At 37.2% G+C, this 21,296-nt stretch overlaps 1 protein-coding gene and 1 long non-coding RNA gene across 3 annotated transcripts in view; one reads left to right on the top strand and one right to left on the bottom strand.

Moving 5' to 3' along the window:
• Window positions 1-21,296, bottom strand: part of LOC132403616 (uncharacterized) — a 331,526-nt gene that overhangs the window by 172,593 nt on the left and 137,637 nt on the right. For both annotated transcript variants that reach the window (XR_009515306.1, XR_009515305.1), the window contains exon 2: window positions 17,939-18,133. This is a non-coding gene — a long non-coding RNA (uncharacterized LOC132403616). The remainder of the gene's footprint in view (window positions 1-17,938; window positions 18,134-21,296) is intronic.
• LOC132403613 (collagen alpha-1(VII) chain-like) overlaps window positions 1-21,296 on the top strand; it is a 414,548-nt gene that overhangs the window by 315,197 nt on the left and 78,055 nt on the right. Inside the window, exons 85-89 of the mRNA XM_059987065.1 lie at window positions 4,168-4,248; window positions 12,376-12,429; window positions 13,596-13,649; window positions 15,515-15,577; window positions 16,237-16,299. Coding sequence (XP_059843048.1) covers window positions 4,168-4,248; window positions 12,376-12,429; window positions 13,596-13,649; window positions 15,515-15,577; window positions 16,237-16,299 — 315 coding nt within the window. The remainder of the gene's footprint in view (window positions 1-4,167; window positions 4,249-12,375; window positions 12,430-13,595; window positions 13,650-15,514; window positions 15,578-16,236; window positions 16,300-21,296) is intronic.

Genomic DNA, 21,296 nt, shown 5'->3' with positions numbered 1-21,296 from the left:
GGTGAAGTGAAATAATAATAGGTAGAATCATGCATGGAGCATTGACCATTTGGACAACATGACTGTTTCTACATTGTAAATTTTTGCACTATTCTGTCATTTATGCATCATCTTTATTGGACTTTAAATATACTCTTATATGGACTTCACAAAGTTAAATTTTGTCTGTCAGTTATACTAAAAGTTTGATTCATTCTGTAGTTCTCATGTAACTGATAAAGGTAGAAGACTCAAATGCAAGCTTATTCAAGTTTTAATTGCTATACATAAGATCATCTTCTGCACTGAGCAGCTCAGTTTCTGCCTTAATGCCAAATGTTCCTTTTCCTTTCACTTGTTAAAGATTTGAAGTGCTTGTCTGAACTTACTGTATTTGTTCCTGTTAATATCAATATAATAATACATAGACAATTTTAAGTTAAATGCTTCTTCATTCGTAAAGCTACTGTCATTAATTCAAATCATAGAACTGTTTTCTAAAGATACAAACATGAACTTTGTAAATGCAGAACATTAAACTTAAAGAAAGGTGTAACAGATCTAGTAGAATGTAAAACAGAGAAGCAGAATACAATACAACCGATGAATGAGTATGAAATTTACCAGTATCTGGGATATCAACAAGCAAAGAAAATAGATCATAGTGCGATGAAGAGAAAACTTCTGTCAAAATGTACTTGAAGGTTTAAGAAAACAGAGCCCAATAGTAAAAATATAACAAAAGCAGTAAATACATTTGTTATACCTATATTAAGTATTCTTTTGGGACAATATATTTGTCCAAAACCAATCTGGAAAATTTACAAAGGAAAATAAGAACTGAAATGAACAAATTTTAGAAAACATTATGTGTACTCATACACACATTGATTAACTCTACCTAGGACAGAAGGAGGAACAGACATAAAAAATTACACAAGTCAGATAAAATCTCTTAGGATATACTTTCATTTAAAAAAAAGGATTCAGCACTCCACAGAAGCATATGCAATTCTGATAAGAAGTACCTACTACAAAAGTTAAATGAAAGCACATCCTGAAAAATGAAGTAATTACACCTACAGAAGAAAATGTTAACCAATGGGAGAGCATGACCCTCCATGGAAGACATCCCCACAATCCGAGCACTCTAGATGTCAACAGCAAACATCAAACATCTGGCTCAGAATTGGAGATCACTTCCCGGAAGCGGGGTTCCTTGTGGCAGTAAAGGACCAGGTGGTTAACTCAAAAAATATGAAAATACATAATAAATGACAAACAAATTCTGCACTATGAATGCAGAGAATGCGAAGAGAAACCAGAAATAATCCAACACATAACAGTATCCTGCAGCAGTTTAACTCAATCTGATTACTCACACAGCTACAATCAAGCAGCAAACGTCGTTCACCAAAATCTTGCTTTAAAGTACAAACTCATAAAAGAAACCACACATTACTATAAATACAAGTCTAATCCAATTTCAGAGTCAGAGTTCTACAAATTATATTAACACCAACCCATTATTATCAGATAGGACGATCCATAATAACTGTCCCAATATGTTACAGGATAATCAAGCAAGAACAACTTACTTAACAGATATAGTCATTCCAAACACACGTAACATACAGAAATCTATGTGAATAACACCAGAAATATGCCGAATTAAAAGACAAATTTGAAAGACACCAAAACATGAACAAGGTTTACATTGTCCCAATAATAATATCTACAACTGATATCATCCCAAAGTCACTACGCAGTAGCATTAAACAATTAGGCCTACACAGCAATATTTATGTGAATCTCCAGAAATCTACAATACTAAACAAGGACTAGACTAGTCCAAAGATTCCTAGCAATTGAAAAATGAGTGTGCTTGGCTATGCCTGTACCTCAGGTTACCAGCTTGAGCTGAGAAAAAACAAAAATACAGTAATAGTAACTTTATAGCGCACTTTTCATTGAGATGATGTAGCTCAAGGTGCTTTACAATGGGATAAAAGTATAAACATGAAAATAAGATAAAAATAGACATGCAAATAAAAAAGATGTCAGTTAAAAACAAGGTTAAATAGGCTTTAAGCTGTCCTGATGAAGGGTCTCGGCCCAAAACATTGACTGCTCATTTCAACGGATGCTGCCTGACCTGCTGAGTTCATCCAGCTTTTGTACGTGTTGATTTGACCACAGCATCTGCAAGTGTACTTTGTGTTTACATTTCTTTATATATTTACCCTCACTGAATTGAGCTCCAAGCAGATCATATCTGATACTATTTCATTCCTCCACAGAAAGTATAGAATTCCATGTACCTCAGATTTCCCTTTCTAGTTCCTTTTTTTGTGAAAAACTAAGCTTGATGTCAGCTGACTACAACAACTAGCATTTTATGCAGCACCTCTATAATACAACAAGATGGTCAAAGATAACTTATGGAAAGATAACAAACTCGAAAGCTCAGTAACTTAACTTCGTATAACTTGAAAATCATTGTAAGTATGAAAGAGACTCATCATCCTTATGTATTGGTGGATAAATGTATCGCTCAGTACTTTAATGAGTTAAATGGCCAAAAATCCTTGCTTAATATTATTAGTTGATTTTGGAGTCGCAGAGATTTCAATGGGTAAAATATCCAGGACTTTAACTTTTGATCAACTATCTGGCATACTTTGATGAAAAATGTTTATTTGCAGAGAAAAGGCTAGGACCAGAAAGTACTTGTGGTCAACGCTTCTCCAGTTAGAAAAGCTGAACAACTGCACATCCCTTTGAAATGTGTGAGGACACACTATTAAGAGAACTCCGATGCCATGATATCTTTCTATGCATTATTAGTCTGAGGAACTGTAGGAGCAATATTGATTGGAGAACGATAAAAATCATCGAATTTTGTTTTGATGCCATCTGTTGATGTTGACCTTTTGCTAAGTAACTATATAATACTTCTTTTATGTTGTACAACTTTAGCTTTCAAAGTTATAATTCAAAGATGGTGTGACGTGTAATTATTTCCAAGCATCTAATGTTTTTTGATGATAGTTTTATTGTTAATTAGCCATCAAAATGAAATCTCTCAGCTTGAGTTAATACATATTTAATTATCTGCAAAATGGTCCCTGTTGACTGTGGTTAGGTTGATAAGCTTCAAAATTATGTTCATTCTTATTCATAGATTCTTGTTTACTTCCTTATGTTTAAAAAAACTGCCATGTTTATATTTCAGAGTCTACCAATACATTTTTCATTATTTACTTTTGGGATCATGGTCTTTGGCAGCTCTTTCCTTCAAAATATTGGATGCTTATATAGATTTTTAAATCAATTTTTGGAAGCCAAGCTTATTTGAAGTATCCAATTAATTAGACATCCTGTTTTTATTCCTTTTTGAAATAACAGTTGGCAGAATATATCCAAACAGATAAATCAAGACCTTTTTTCTCTTCACATCAATGACAATATTTTACTTTGAACAGTTTAGCTGCATAGAATGTGATCTATAAAGCGTAAGTACTAAATAGGAAATTATTACTTAGGTCAATTTCAGTAAAACATGCACAATAAATTTGCCCAGTATCATCAAACAGTAGTCAAAAGTGCATCACTGATGAAAACTGTAAAAATAAGAGTTGAAGTTGTCTGGTAGTATACTTTACCTCTAACTTAGGAGGTTGTGATTGAAAACTAACCCTAGGGACTGAACGTAAATGTCTAAGCTGACACATCGGAATAGTACTTTCAAATAATTCATCAACTTGGAATTTCTTTACATTCCCAAAGGCATTTATGAATGGGCAGTAAATTCTGAGATTAACAGCAACATTCAAATCCCTTGAAAGTTTTTTTTAATTAGTCCACTTGAAAGCTCTAATCAGTCATAAAATATTTGATGGATCCATGTCAGATAGATAATGAGCAAATATTACTTAAAGCAACAACAAAGTTTGATAACTTACTATATTAACTTGAAGACTATTTTATGGATTGGGGTTGAGCAACCATTCTACTATTGTTCTACTTGTGGAAAAATGGTCTATTCATCACATACATCTGATAAAAGGCAACTACTATTTTAAAAACTCTTAAAAATCAAAATTACTAACAATATTTGGGCTCTGTGTTCTGCAGAATTATGAAGAACCTGATTTTAATGTATTTCCTCCTGATTATTTATTTTAGGGCAAAGCTGGACTTGATGGTAAAAGCGGAGCTAAGGGAATTAAAGGAGACAGAGGTCTGCAAGGACAGAAAGGGAATGTGGTAAGGAAAAATCCCCAGTTGAATACCATAATTCATTTCATTTATTTATTTGGCTGAAAAACTTGAAATGTGTGCATCATCAAAACTGCCTCTTCAATGTGCTACATAATGACCTTCATCTTGCAACTTGCATAATTACCTCATTGGCAAATATTAAGTGCTTCAAACATTCAAACTAACTCTGGCAGGAATCCACCAAAATAAATGGGTGCTACCAATGTCTCTCATTCCAGTTCTTGGAAGGTCTTGTGAGAGGAGAGTCTGCCTGGCCCAGAACAGATCATCAATCTAAGGGGGCTTTGTGACAGCAATATGTTATTTCCCACATTCTCTGTTGTTATAGACTCGAAAGGAGAATGCAAACCTCTATATCAGAAGTTAATTAAGTTTGTTCACGAGATGCAAAGATCACTACATAGATGCCATCTATTGCCCCTTCAGCTGAGTAGCTTGCTGCACCACAACAGCTGGATCTACTATCAGTTGTAAGCCAGAACCAGTTAACATTAGCAGATTTCCTTCTCTAAAGAATATCTGTAAATAATATTTTACGAAAATCTGAAAGTTTCATGGACTCATTATTGATACCAGTTATATATCATTTTAATTACATGATTAATGGTCATAACTGGATTCAAATTAGCACCTTAGGATCAATAATCCAGGTCTCTTATTATGTCCAGTAACCTCAGAACTATTCAAATGCACATAACTATGGTTGTTAGAATCTGAAATTGAATCTGAAGTCCTGGGAATAACAATGGATGGGGCAGTAACAATGGAGAGGAACAAAGTTAATGGTTTGAGTCAATGCCTTTCACCTCACCAGGCCAGCTGAGTACTTGGAGCATTTGCAGTGTTCATAACTCTCCACATATGCTGCTATTGCTTTGACCACACCTATCTGAGAATCTGCTGCATTCTTGGCAGTAGATGAAATCATATATATATATACCACCTGCATAATAAATTTGCGATCCAGAGTAGTGGCCTGAATTCCAAAGATCTATTGGACAACATTTTGTAGGTACTTTTACGATAGTCCTAAGAAACTATGAAGAAAGGGAAGCCTTACTATTTTTATAGGGGAGCATCCCCTATTTTCTCTCCACCAGACCCAAAATCATAATAGATTTTTTTTGATAGAATAGAAAATCAGATAAGTTCATAATGGCAGAGTAATAAGGTTTGTATAAATGTAAATATTGTGAGGATAATGTAGTATCTGCTCTAGGCACAATAGGAAATAAGTTTGTTTAAAGCAAATTATTTTAAAATTATGTTAACACGTTAAGATACTGCAGATAGAACCATAGAACATTACAGCACAGAAACAGGCCTTTTGGCCCTTCTTGGCTGTGCCAAACCACTATTCTGCCTAGTCCCACTGACCTGCACCTGGCCCATATCCCTCCATACACCTCTCAGCCATGTACCTGTCCAAGTTTTTCTTAAATGTTAAGAGTGAGCCCGCATTTACAACTTCATCTGGCAGCTCACTCCACACTCCCACCACTCTCTGTGTGAAGAAGCACCGCCCCCCCCCCCCCCACCACCAATATAGGATTATAGGAGATGCTATAATCTGGAGCAATAAACAAGCTGCTTATGAAGCAAAGTGAAACAGCACCTGTAACGGAAAAATAAATGGTTGATGTTTGACCAGGTGCAGGGTCCTGACCCAAAATGTCGATTATCTCTCTGCCTCCACAGATGCTGCCTAACTAGCTGTATTCCTCCAGTTTGTTTATTTGCTTTTTTAAAAATGAGCCTGCCCTTGTCTTTCCAACTAAAAATGCACTCCAATTAGAACCTTCCCAAATTCGGATGTGAGGTCAGTACTATCAAGAGAGACTGGACAATTTGGGTCTGTATATTTTTGAATTTAGAAAATTGAGAGAGACCTTATTCAAAGTAGATGTTGATATGTTTTCACTTGTGAGAGAGTCCGTAAGACATAGGAGCAGAATTAGGTCAATCACCCCCCTGAGTCTGCTCCGCCAGTTCATCATGGCTGATTCATTTTCCCTCTCAACCCCAGTCTCCTGCCTTCTCCTCATAACCTTTCACACCCTGCCTAATCAAGAACCTATTAACTTCCATCTTAAATATATCCAGTGTACTAGCTTCCACAGCTGCCTGTGGCAATGAATTCCACAGACTTACTATCCCTTGGCTGAAGAAATTCCTCCTCAGCTCCATTGTAAATGGACGTGCCTCTATTCTGAGGCTGTGCCCTCTGGTCCTCGACTCCCCACCATCCTCTTCACATTCACTCTATCTGGGCCTTCCAGCATTCAATAGGTTTAAATGAGATCCCTCATTCTTCTAAATTCCAGCAAGTACAGGCCCAAAGCCACCAAACGCTCCTCATATGATAAGCCTTTTAATCCTGGAATAATTCTCATGAACTCTTTGAATCCTCTCCCAATCAGCATGTCCTTTCTTAAATAAGGGACCTTAAACTGCTCACAATACTCCAAGTGAGGCTTCACCAATGCTTTATAAAGCCTCAGCATACATCCTTGCCAATCAGCCAATGCTCTATCCATTCTAGTATCTTTGCTATAATACCAGGGGCTCTTACCTTGTTACGCAGCGTCATGTGCAATACCTTGTCAAAGGCCTTCTGAAAATCCAAGTACACAACATCCACCACTTCTCCTTTGTCTATCCTGCTTGTTATTTTCTCAAAGAATTCATCTTGGGTACTAGCTTCTGTAACTCCAAGACATCTTCTAGGAGTAGTGCCTCAGAAAGGCAGCATCCATTATTAAGGACCCCCATCACATAGGATTTGCCCTCTGCTCATTGTTTAGGAAGGAGGTACAGAAGCCTGAAGGCACATATTCAGCGATTCAGGAACAACTTCTTCCCCTCTGCCATCTGATTTCTAAATGGACATTGAATCCATAAGCACTAACTCAATTTTTTTAATATTATTCCTGTTTATTCTTGTTTTTGCACAATTTTTATTTAATTCTTTCATATATATACACACACACACACACACACACGTCTCCATACTTGAGGAATGATATACTGGCTTTGGAGGCAGTGCAGAGGAGGTCCACCAGGTTGATTCCAGGGATGAATGGGTTAACCTATGAGGAGAGATTGAGTGGCCTGGGACTATACTCTCTGGAGTTCAGAAGAATGAGAGGGGATCTTATAGAAACATACAAAATTTTGAAAGGGATAGATAAGATAGAAGTAGGAAAGTTGTTTCCACTGGTAGGTGAGACTAGAACTAGGGGACATTGCCTCAAGATTCAGGGGAGAAGAGTTTGGACCAAGATGAGGAGAAACTGTTTTTCCCAGAGAATGGTGAATCTGTGGAATTCTCTGCCCAGGGAAGCAGTTGAGGCTTCTTCACTAAATATATTTAAGAAACAGTTAGATAGGTTTTTACATAGTAAGGGAATTAAAGGTTATGGGGACAAGGCAAATAGATGGAGCTGAGTTTACGGACAGATCAGCCATGATCTTACTGAATGGCGGAGTAGGCTCGATGGGCCGAATGGCCTACTCCTGCTCCTATTTTTTATGTTCTTGCACTGTAATTGATTCACTTATTTACTTTTCGTTCTATATTATCATGTATTGCATTGTACTGCTGCTGCTAAGTTAACAAATTTCAGAACATATGCTGTGATATTAAATCCAATTCTCATTCTGGAGTTCCAGCAGATTTGTGAGGCAAGATTTTTCCCTAAGAAAAACTTGCTGACATTGGCCTATTTTAGCATGTGCCTCCAAAGAGCTCATCCTTAACAATCGACTCCAACATCTTCCCAACCACTGAAGTCAGACTAACTGGACTATAATTTACTTTCTTCTGCTTCGCTCCCTTCTTGAATCATGGAGGGACATATACAATTTTCCAGTCCCGTCTGGTACCACGCCAGAATCTAGTGATTCTTGAAAGATCATTTAATGCCTCCACAATCTCTTCTGCCACCTCTTTCAAAACTGTGGGGTGTCATGCATTTTATCAGGTGACTTATCCATCTTCAGATTTTTCAGGTTCCCGAGAAGTTTCTCTCCAATAATAGAAACTGCACTCACTCAAACCTCTGGCACACTACTAGTGTTTTCCACAGTAAAGTCTGATGCAAAATACGTGTTCAATTCATCGTCATTTCCTCATGCCCCATTACTACCTCTCCAGCGTCACTTTCCAACGGTCCGATATCTAGTCTCACTTCTCTTTTACTTTTAATATATCTACAAGAACATTTGGTATCCTCTTTGATATTATTGCTAGCTTTCATCTTTTCCCTCATTATGGTTTCTTTTGTTGCCTTCTATTGGTCTTTAAAAGATTCCCAATCCTCTAACATCCCACTAACTTTTGCAGATTACATGTCCCCTTTTTGCTTTTATGTTGCCTTTGACTTCCCTTGTCAGCTACAGTTGAATCATCCTACCTTTAGAATATTGCTTCTTTGGTATGTATCTATCCTACCACTTCCAAATCGCTCTCAGAAACTCCAACCATTGCTGCTCTGTCATTATGCTTGCTGGTGTCTCTTTCCAATCAACTTTGACCAACTCCTCTCTCATACCTCTATAATTCCCTTTACTCCATTGTAATGTGTTATATCTGACTTTTGCTTCTCCTTCTCAAGTAGCAAGATGAATTCTATCATATTATGAACATTGCCTCCTAAGGGTTCCTGAACCCATCAATCTCTAACTGCATTAAAATATAATTTACTAGTACTCTCTCGGGACCCAGCATCAACCTGAATTTCCCAATCTACCTGCATATTGAAATCCCCTATGATTATCACAAAATTGCCCTTTTTACATGCCTTTTCTATCTCCTGTTGAAATTTATATCCCACATCCTGGCTACTGTTTGGAGGCCTGCATATAACTCCTATCAAGGTCTGTTCACCTCTTACAATTTCTTAACCCTGCTCACAAGGATTCTACATCTTCCGATCCTGTGTCACCTCTTTCTAAGGATTTGATTTGATTTGATTTTTTGATGACAGAGCTACCCACCCCATCTGCCTACCTGCCTGTTCTTTTGATACAATGTGTTTCCTAGGATGTTAAGCTCCCAACTATAGTTTTCTCTCAGCCACAACTCGGTGATGCCCACAACGTCATACCTGCCAAACTCTAACTGCACTACAAGATAACCTATCTCATTCTGTAAACATATAACCATATAACAATCACAGCACGGAAACAGGCCATCTCGGCCCTCCTAGTCCGTGCCGAACTCTTAATCTCTTAAACTCTTATACTGCGTGCATTCAGACTTTCAGTCCTGTATTAGATTTTGTCTCCATGTTACACTACAACTCAGTCCACTAACTGCAATTTTGCCTTATCATCTGCCTGTCCTACCTGACAGTCTCACCATATACTGCCTCATCCTCAGCTCTATCACTCTGATTCCCATCCCCATGTCAAATTAGCTCAAACCCTCCCTAACAGCTCTAACAAACCTGCCTGCAAGGATTCAGATGCAACCAGTCACTTTTTGTACAGATCATAACTTCTCCAGAAGAGATCCCAATGATCCAGAAATCTGAAGCCCTGCCCCCTGCACCAGTTCCTATGCCATGCATTTATCTGTAAAATCTTATTCCCACTGGCACGTAGCACAGGTGGCAATCCAGACATCACTACCCTGGAGGTCCCACGTTTCAGCTTTTTACCCAACTCCCTATATTCTCTCTTCAGAACTTCTTTCTTTTTCCTACATATGTCATTGGTGCCAATATGTACTAAGATTTCTAGCTGTTCGCCCTCCCCCTTTAGAATGCCATGGAACCAATCCATGACATCCCTGACCCTGGTACTTGAGAGGCAACATACCATCCGTATGTCTCTTTCATGTCCACAGAACCTCCTGTCTACTCCTCTAACTGTGGAATCCCCTATCACTACTGCAATCCTCTTCTCCCCTTTTCCCTTCACAGCCACAGTGCCAGACTCAGTACTAAAGACCTGTCGCTATGTCTCCCTCCTGTAGGCTATTCCCCTTAACAGTACCCAAAGCTGTATACTTATTATTGAGGGGAATGGCCACAGGGGTTCTCTGCAAGGCTGCCTATTTCTTTTCCCTCTCCGAAGAATCACTCAGGTACCTGCCTCCTGCATTGTACGGATGACTGCTTCCCTGTAGATCCTATATATCACCTCCTCATATGAACTGAAGGTCAATGCTCCAGTTCCTTAAAACGTTCTCTCAGGATCTGATACAGACATGGTTATCTGGGAGGCTGGATGTGTCCCAGAATTCCCATATCTAACACAAGAATCACAACACTGACGCTGGAGCAGTTCTCACTGCACTAACTATGCACTAACGGATGGAGAATGAAGAAGTAAATTACCTCCCCCAAGCCTTTTGAGTCAACATCTCCCCACTCCAACAACGGTCCATTCACTGTGCCACTCCACTTGCCCCAATCTTACTTTTATTTGTGCTTGCTAATGAATTACAATTCAGTTGGTCCAGCGGAAAAAGCCCCCAAATGCTGCTTTTTAAAATAGCTTGCCCTTACCTGTGTGGAGCTTCCTCTGTCAATTCAATTGGGCCACCGGAAAAGCTGAAAGGCCACAAGTGCTACTTTTTAAAATCGCTCACCTCTACCTGTGTGGAGCCTTCTCTGTCAATTAGACTGGGCAGCTGGAAAAATCCACGGGGACTGAGGTATGCATTATTTTTTTTCTCTCAGGAGGTAATGAATTTCTGGTATCCTCTGTGCCCAAATGGTGCTGGAGGCCAGATTATTAGATATATTTAAGGTAGCATTTGAAAGTTCAAAGGTCATGGCAAACTGATGCAAAAGAGGAGTTGAGGCCAGCTTGAACAGCCAGGATTATATTGAATGTCAGGGCAGGCGTGCATTCCTGTACCTTAGTCAACAACACTTGCTGAATCTCGGAATAGGCTGTGGTTCATTTTACTGGGTAGTGCCAGTTGTGATCAATTTGCATTCTGAAGCAGTGTGCAAAACTCAAGTGGAATGAACATAATTACATAATGCACAGACAAAATTCCAGAAACTATACAGTCAATATACAAAGATATAATCCAAAACTCCAACTCTGGATGTGCAAGCAGATTAAAGTTTATATTTTCACAGAAACAAGTAAGGTCAATTACAACCTTAAAATAAACCAGAACCGAGACCGAGGCATATTTGGAAACTGACGTGCATATGCATCGATTCCCTCGTTTCAAATTCAGTTCTTATATTTTATATTTCCATTATATTTTCATTTGCTCCTCCTTTCTCAATCATAAAAGTATTACATTTAAAGGGGTGCACTCACAGCACAAGGGGACAATTCTCAAATAGTTTTTTTTCCCATTCATTTGCAACATATCATTGAGAATAAAGCAGCAAATTTAAGTTAATGCGAAGCGTTTGGTTCACAAACTGCATTAGAAAGCAGTCCTGGAAAAATAATTATTGTTGCCTAGATTGCCATTATCCGATTGGCAGCAGGTGGGTGTAAAAATTACCAGCAATTCAAATATAGGCCGTTAAGAACTTCTTCATCAAATTATTTAATGAGGTGCTTGCTTCTTAGCTTCAGTTGGTCTCCCACACAAGCTCAAATAGACAGCAGCTCAATTAACATGAAATTCTTCAGCTAAAACACATAATACTGCAACGAAGTGGTGGATGTCACCTTAAAATCTTTGTTGTCTTGATTTTGACTTCCTCTCATTACAAATCACATAACTAGCAGATCAATTGCCCTCATTTTCTGAAGCATCCTGAGAGAAGATTATTCTTTTCAAAGGTTAGCTGAGAAATGGTCAAAAATTTACTCTTGGATAGATATACCTTCATACATACCTTCAAATCTTAAACCTCAAAGATTTCCTTAGCACAATGTGCATGAGGTAAATCTTTAAACATTATACATTTTTCAGGTCTCCTGATTTTTCTCAGCATTCTGGTCAAAATCCCCCCTCAACCCTCCTGAAGCATTACCCTGATTCCTAACCAAATGGACTATTCATTCATCTCATTGTCTTTTGGAGGCATATTGCTTTTTTATGCTTGTCTTTATGTTGCTTTTTCATTGCATGTGGACTATTTGTGAGAAATAATAAGGTAATTATTAATTCTCTTACTGTTTTAGGGAGATAAGGGTGACCAAGGTTTAAATGGAGATAGTGGACACAGGGGTGAGAAGGTAACAATTTCTGCACAAGATATCTCACTGGAGTGTTTTTCAGCTGGAATGCAATCACGTGCCACAATGAATGATGGACATTGAGGCATTATCAATGTCCTTTGGATAATTCTTTGGACTTCAGCCAAAGAAAGAACTCTGTTTAAATGCATTCATACATCTGTGAGAAATATTCTTAGTTACATAAATCACTTTCAAATCTATTCTGTTGCCATACCTCTTTGTTGAATACACATTACCTATTATGGTTATCTACTCATTTTTGAAACCTGAAATGGATCTGAATTAAGACCGAAACAACAAATTTCGTAACGTATGCCAATGATATTAAACCCGCATTTTGATTCTGAAATGCCATTCACTGCCGCAAAGTTTCCTCTGTTACTCCCATTTCCAATTGGAATAGCCTGCAGACTGGTTAAGCATTGAGCCTCACCAAGATTAAATTATGTTATCTAGGAGCCATACCATAGTCACCTTCTGCAATCAAGCAACAATTAAAAATTTACTCCATGGCTTTAAATTTATATAAAATATAATATGCTAAGATATTAAAGATTAAAAATTAACTTTATTTGTCAAATGTACATCGAAACATAGTGAAATGCTTCATTTGTACTGAAGCATTTCACTGTATGTTTCACTGTGATCATCATCATTATGTGCCGAGTTGTATGACATGGGAGGTTATGGGTCTTCCATCTGTCTTTAATCTGATTGTTGACTGTGGGTAAGATCCCCTTCATGTTGTTATTTCAATATACATGTGACAAATAAAACTAACCTTTAATATTAATATAAACTAAGTCTGAGGACGTACGGGGCAGCCAACAAGTGTCACTATGCTTCCAACACTAATATAACATGCTGACAACTTACCACCAAAATGTCTTTGAAATGTACTTGGGAGGAAACCAGAGCACCCAGAGGAAACCCACATGGTCACAGTGAGAATGATAGCAGTGAGAATTGTACCCCGATCACTGGTGCTGTAAAACGTTATGTTAACCACCAACAAAATCTGCCTTTACACTGTACTATTTTATGCCATAGTTATTATTACTAATTTGATAGTGCAGTGTGGTAATAATCTCTTCTTATTGTGCATGCAGAGTGGTGAGAATGCAGTTGTTTTAACAGAAACAAGCAATTTTTATTTCTTTTAGGGTTCACAGGGTTTACCAGGCCAAAGAGGACAACCCGGAATTGGTGCTGAAAAGGTGGCTAAAGATTTATTTAAATTCCCGATTGATATGAACTTCTATTAATATTTCTGATTCATTCTCCTAACTCACAATTCAAAATTATAAATGTCAAGATTCAGTTCTTAAATGACTTTGGATTAGGCTTGATGTAGAATGCTTCTCACTAGCCCCTCACTGTTTGCACCTAATGTATTTGTGAGCCAGTGTGGGAGTTAATGGTGAGTGAAAAAATCATGAGATTTATTCTGTCAGAGAGCAAAGAATAATACTTCATGCATAGTACGTTAAAGAGCACCTGTTATCCTACTAGCATGACGATGCTGTCTAATGGACCCTAATGGTCCCGATCTTACTTCACCGTCAAGTGTTTCTTACATAACTTCGGCTGGCACTGAAGAAATAGATCCATTATTTAGTGGAGTCTTGAATAAATTAGCTCTGGAAGTATCAAAAGTATGAGGTAGAAATGCCAGACTGTAATTAAATATTCAGAAGATGGGTAGGAGAGATTCTTTCTGAGTGACCTGGATGGGGTTGATGTTGTAGGATAAACACAGCGACGCATTATTAAACTTCTAGGCAGCTGGAACTAATTAATTATTTAGCTGAAGGTGCTTTTGATTTAGTCATGATCTTATTTTCAGCAATGAGTCAAAAGTAGATGAAGTTGATGAAAATGTGCATCTGGATTGTATCAGCTGATGCCACACCCTTCAGTAATATCATGGCAGAAAAACATATGGTAAAAAGGCTATGGTGAGGGCAGACTAGGGGTGGGATCAGAGGAGGTTTGTTCATGTTGATTATTCACTGGTTTAAGGAAAGCAAAAGGGGAAATACTTGAAAGCATTCCATTAGAGATGAACCATAAAAAGAGGAAATGATCAGGATTGTCAGAGGACAAGAAAAGGTAAGAATCTTGTTTGCTGAACAGGTTAAACTGCTAAGAAGTGTAGCGTTGTAAAGAATGAACTTGCAATTTTCATGGAAAATGCTACAAATATGCAGCACATCAGATATTTTCTGTGGAGACAGAAAAAGATGTAATATTTTGAGTCAATGATCTATTTTCAGACCTGAGAGAAGTTGGAGCTAACTAACTTCTTTAAGCGCTGAGAAGTGTAAGGAGGTCTTCTTTGGGGTGGGCTGCAGCGATCATTAAATGACAAAATAGATGCATGAAGTAAAAGAAGATGTTAATAAGACATTGGTGGTGACTAAGATACATAAACAATCAGAAGGTCCGTCTAATTGAGATGTAAGTGAAAGAAGCAGGATCATCTGAAATTACAAAAGAATCAGAATCAGACTTTAATCGCCAAGTACCTGTGCACATACAAGGAATTTACTTCCGGCAGATGTTGTCTCTCTGCTCATAACAATAATAATGATAAATATAAATGAAAATATAGATTATACATACAAGTAGTGCAATCCAAATAATAGTTAGCCGACAGTTAACCAGCAGTTAAATGTTCAGCAAATAAAATGGATGCTGGAAATCTGAAATTAAAAACAGAAAATATAAGAATGACTTATTATTGCTGAAATTTTTGTGCCTAAATGACTGTATGCTTCTAGTCAGAAGTGTTCCTCAATTTTACATTGAATTTCATCAGAGCAGTGTAGAAGGCTGACAGATCTAACCGAAAGTGAGACAGAAAATCAAAAATGCCAAGAAACTAAAATCTTTTAAAAGTTTCTAAAGAACCTTGATTTGAACTAAAATGCATTGGCTAGAGCTGAAGAGGCAACAACCCAGTAAATTAAAAGCATAAGAACATTGTTTTTCTCTCATAATTCAACAGATGAGGAAACATCTGGACAGATGCAACACCCAAAACTTGACTTGCATCTATTATTTATTTTCTTTCTTAAAGGGTGAAAAGGGTGAGCCTGGGTTACCAGGGAAGTTGGGGTTAGACGGTCTAACGGGACAGAAGGTTGGTATCTATCTTGCTTTTTCACAATGCCTGCTTCTAATGCCAGAACCCCATAATGTACGCAGAGAACTTTAAATAGATTAGTAATATTTCCAAGTGTAACAGAAAACCAAAATATACTTAAATTGAGAGATAACCCTCAGATTCTTGTTAGTGAGCAATGAGAATATAGAATGCAATACTGCAAAATGTGGCCTAAACCAATAGAAAAGAAGCATTCAAGGGAAGTTGAATAAAATATTTGAGATAATGAAAGAAATGAGATGATGTGCTGGGTGAGGTGGGCAAAAGTAAGTGAGGTAGGAGGAGCCATATTTGGGAGCATAAACAACATTATAAATAATTTGGGCTGAATGATTTGTTTCTGTGTTGGAAATTCTATGCACTACTACATAAAATATTAATAGTGTAATCTCTTTGAATCAAAACACCGATGTTATGAGGTAAATTATCACCAAAAGATTTAGAATAGATCAGAATAAAAGTCACTACCAGGGATTCTTTTGAAAAGTCTGGTGAAAAACAAGTGTAGGTTTAAGGTAAGGGCTCCCATAGGCTTGAGCAGAACATATGTTAAGCAGAATGCACTGCTGTATTTAATGAAATGTTTCAGATAGAAAAATGTTCTATATGCCAATAAGTCCTTCTGTATAATTTAGGGGTCTCAAGGATTTCCAGGTCCTCCAGGGCCCAAAGGAGTTTCAGGAGAAAAAGGACAAAAGGTTAGTTTATCTAACATGTTATTATCTCCTATAGTAAATTAAATGAGCATCACACCACACAGTGGGTAAGTTATATTGTCAGTAGATAAAAATTCCACCTGAGCGACTGAAAAAGTATTTCATAAGCGCACACATACATTAATTAGTGAAAATACCATGAAGGAAATTAGATGGCAGTAATCTCTTAAAGAGAAAATTCAATCTTCCAAAAAGCACTTCAGTAATTTTCACCAACCCTGAATACAAAATAAATGACCAATGTATTTCCAGAATAAAATCATTTCTGTTCCAAATTAACTAAATTTTCCCTCCGTGGAATAGGACATTTTACGAGTATTTGAAGGCAGCAAATAGCAAAATAAAAACAGCTAGTACTTATTTTTATAAGGAGATGGGGAGGAGACCTACCAATGGGCTATGAACAGAAGCTGGCAATTTATTCAAATCAGGTAGTGTATGGCCCAGTGCCAGTTTCTGCATATTCACACTGTAATTACAATGAAAGCCTGTTTCTGTCTTTGGCTAATGACTTTTAATTATAGCATTCTAAAACATTGGCATCATCACAAACGCATAAGACAGCGAGCAAAAGACATTGAGGATTCAGGCAATAATGTAAGAAATACAACTTAAGATCCTAGAAATATTGAAATATGGATTGACATTCAAATTAAAGCAACTGGCATCAGAGAGCAGCTGGTTCAAGAAAACTATACAATATAATTATGAGGCAGAAATACAGAGAAAATACTGATCCAAGTAACTTCATGTCCCAGCCATGGAAATAAACGGAAGTGTCAAATACTAGCAAGAAGACAAAAGACAGTGAATTAACCCAATAACAGAGATAAATGGAAAGGACTGAAATATGTAACCACACAAACATTTTTACCAACTACAGAAAGAAAAACAAGAGACTTAAATAAATTTGCAATATATTGTGCCTATCATAGAGAGCAGGAAAGAGTCAAGCTGATTAATTTCAAGGCACAAGTATCTACTGAGAAGTAACTCTAACTGAAGAGCATAATATACACAACTTTCTAGCATAGTTACCACACCTGCATGTTCCAGTGCTGTTATGTTAGCTCCTACTGCAAGACACGAGGATGTCTTCTATACAGCTATTAACAAATTCATGAAAATGCTAAAGATCTTGATCTCTCAATCCCTTAAACTTTCCCTGCAAATGCAACATTGTACTTTTCTTTCTGCTTTTCCTTCCACTAACTTGATGTACTTATGTATGGTATGATCCATTTAGATGGTAGCTTTTCACTGTATCTCAGGACATGCAACAATAATAAACCATTACCAATATTGCTCTGACAGAACCTTGACCTCAAAAAGTGTTGAAATCCAATCCCCAGTCTAACTACTCTTAATGTGATGAACTGTGTCGTTGATGGGTCTATCAAACAGTACTAATAAGTTGCCTACAAATGCTCAGTGTGGGTCCTGCCAGACCACTTTGCTCCAGCCTCATTATAGCCATAATCTTAGTATGCACAGACGAATGAATCCCAGTGGTTATATGAGAATCATTACCTTTGATGTCAAAATAACATTTAACCAAATATGCATCAAGAAGCATTGATAAAATTGAAGTCAAAGAGAATCAAAGGAAAATTTCTCCTACCTTGAACAGTAATTATTCAATTATTGAGGGAATATCATCTCAGCAAATATTCCTCAGAGCAGTATTCCAAGCACAACAATCTTCATTCTTCATCCAGATAAACCTTCCTCAAATTCAAAAGTGGGAATGTTTGCTTCTGTTGCACATTGTCTAGTTTTCATTGCTGTTCCTCAGACAATCTGTGCCTTCATGTGACTAGACCAAAACAACATTAAGGTTTGGATTAATTCTTAAATCCCCTGCTTAATATTCAAAATGATACCCCTGAGCTAAAATCTGGACTAAAAACATACTATAAATACTATGCATACAAGGGGAAATAATGGCATGGGTATTTTTAACAACTGACTAGCCTCCTGGCTCGGAAAGTCGTTTCACTACGTATAAGATAACTTGCAGTAGTTTCTAAAGCTTTGTTGATGGTATGTCCGGAACTCTCAAGCTCTACAACCTGGAAGACAGGATATTTGTGATCATCAAAACCTGTAAGCTCCTCTTCCTGTCCTGCATCATCCTGGTTTGAGAATATATCAGAGTTCTCATGTCAATACTTCGATGAAATTCTGGGATTGTTTCAGTATATCCAGTCATGGATAAAGAAGCGGTTTACTACACTTTTACAAGAATGGTCAAGTTGGGCAATAATTGTTAGCCTTGCCAGTGAAACTCACATCTTTTGAATGTATTTTAAAAAGCTGCATCAGCATCCAAAAGGGATGATAGGTGAACAGTTTGGTGGAACACTTTGAAGCATCTTAGAAGTTAATCTTGTTGTTCCACTGTTATTTTTGCATTAACAGGTTTCCTTTTTATTTTGTATGCTAAAAAAAATAGAAATACCTTTCCACTGAAACTGGTAAACATCATTTTTATTTATCTAATCAAATATTAAGATTGCAGAAACCACAAGGAACTTTACCGAGAGTGAATCGATCAAAGCACTTTATCTGGCCAACCCTGGTCTGATCATTGCATTCCATTCTGGTCACCTATGAATAGGAAAGATCGGATCACTCTGGAGAGATTCACCAGGATGTTGCTTGGGATGGAACAGTTCAGTTATGAGGGGGGACTAGAGAAGGTAGGGATCTCCCTGGAGTGGAGGAGGTTAAGAGAGGATTTGATTGAAGTAAAATTATGAGGAGTGAAGTTAGGGAAGACTGCAGGAAACATTCTCCATATCAGAGGTACCGGTAATTAAACCAGTTGACTGAGATTTAGAGTAAGGAGTAAGAAGTTTAGACAAAATTTGAGGGGATCTTCTTCACCCAGAGTGTGGTGAGTACCTTGATGCACCGCTTGAAAGAGTGGTTGAAACCGGGTCACTCACATCATTTGATAAGTTTCTAGATGAGCATTTGAATTGCTTAGGACTAGAAGGTAATGGACCAGGTAGTAGTAGATGGGATTAACAGTGAAGTGTGCGCATTGGTGGGTGAGTTGGACCAAATGGGCTCTTTTCATTCTGCTTCGTTCCCAAGTTGTGATTCAATGTCGCAACTGATGCACTCAAATTCTTTATCTCCTCTTTTCCAAAAACTTTAACCTGCCTTCAATGCAGTGTCTCATTTTACATCATTACACACAGCATTTTCAATTTTTCACATCCATCCAGCATAAGGATCATACAAATTTCTTATTTTTTATATATTCTTGAAAGTGCATCACACCAGTCTTTGCCCTGTTTCCTAGCATCTATAGTTGCAAATACTGTATTATTTCTACCATATATAGTTAATGTACATTAAGAAACTTAACATACTTTGAACGGTGCTACATATTTAGTCCTGAAGACCTTAATTTCTTACACGTCAGCATTCCAATGTGCACAGTATTTTCTGTTAGGGAGCATGAGACAATCATTACAGCGATACAGTTTAAACCTGAGAAGAAAATGTTAACCTGACAAAAGTAATAAAAGATAAAGATAAATGATGTTATATATGTACATAAATTAACATTTTCATTAGTTAACATTTCATATTTATTGTCTCAGCATCCATCCATGTGGAGACAATAGCATCATTAAATGGGACATTTAGAATCTGAGCAAGTCCTTAAATATGATTTTAAAGTCATTATAGGCACAAACTGTACATCAGACTTCATTGAATTTGCCTGATTGTTCAAATAATGGTATCAATACACTAAACAAATTGCTGAAGGAAATTGTTGCTAGAAGAAATTTTCTTATTTTGCGATGAAATGGTTTGGATGTATGGGACAAACCTGGTGGTTTTTTCCAGCATTATTTTAAACAGACATTGATCATCTGGGTACCTGGAAACCCTAAATGGAACCCAAGCATTCCTAACAGACATTCCTTTATTCTACCCAGGTGTTCCCGAAAGTAGGTGGATAGGGGCAAATAAATTTACATCAGAGATAGAATTTATCATATTCACTAACAAATTAAAATACAAATTTCTTTTTAAAAAGCTATTTCCTCTGTGGCATAATGTAACATTGACCTACTGATAAATTTATTTTAAACTATTGTCTGATAACTCCCTTACTATTTTTTTGTGAGAATGCCAACAGTGAGTCCGATTCCATGACCACCTTCCTCTTCTCCTGGCTGATCCTAATGAAAACCCTCTCAGTCTCTATCATCTTTTGCTGACCTACATTCTAGGTCTAAAGTCTTGCGCTGTTACGCTTCAGCTGGCAAGTTTATTCCCTTCAATTTAACACTTTTTAATTATAACATGTCACCAACGTCTCACATTTGCACAACTTTGGAAAAATATTTAACAATTTCTTCATAACATTGATTCATTTCAAGCAAACTTACTGTTTTGGGGAAATCCTTTCCTCGCTGCTTTAAACACTTATACAATCACTTAAATGGTCTATTTTTGCTTGTTCTACCTTTCAGCCATTGATTCAACAAAAGAAACTACTTGCTGGACTAAATTCTTGATGACCAAATCAGAATCAGCAGATCTTAAATACACCTAGTGTTGTGTAATATCAATTAATTCACAACTTTGTATTTACTTCCATGTTCTGAGAATAGTTAATGTTCTACCATAGATATTATTTACTTCTAAGGTTTGCAGATTTACATTTCAATCAATGTGTAACACTGATTTGATGCCAGTACCTTAAAATAGACTGCAGCAATCAAGGCGATACCAAACTATTCAGCAAATGCTGGTAGTCAAGATTGTTGCAGCAGCAAATATGCCTCTCTAACTTCCCAATGCCTATATCAGAGAACCATGTAACAATTACAGCACGGAAACATATAGCCATATAACAATTACAGCATGGAAAAGGGCCATCTCGGCCCTTCTAGTCCGTGCCGAACACTTACTCTCATCTAGTCCCACCGACCTGCACTCAGCCCGTAACC

Source organism: Hypanus sabinus, chromosome 13 (assembly GCF_030144855.1).
Source record: "Hypanus sabinus isolate sHypSab1 chromosome 13, sHypSab1.hap1, whole genome shotgun sequence".
NCBI classification, from domain to species: Eukaryota; Metazoa; Chordata; class Chondrichthyes; order Myliobatiformes; family Dasyatidae; genus Hypanus; species Hypanus sabinus.
Note: the sequence above shows the minus strand (reverse complement) of the source record. Positions and strands in the feature narration are given on the sequence as shown.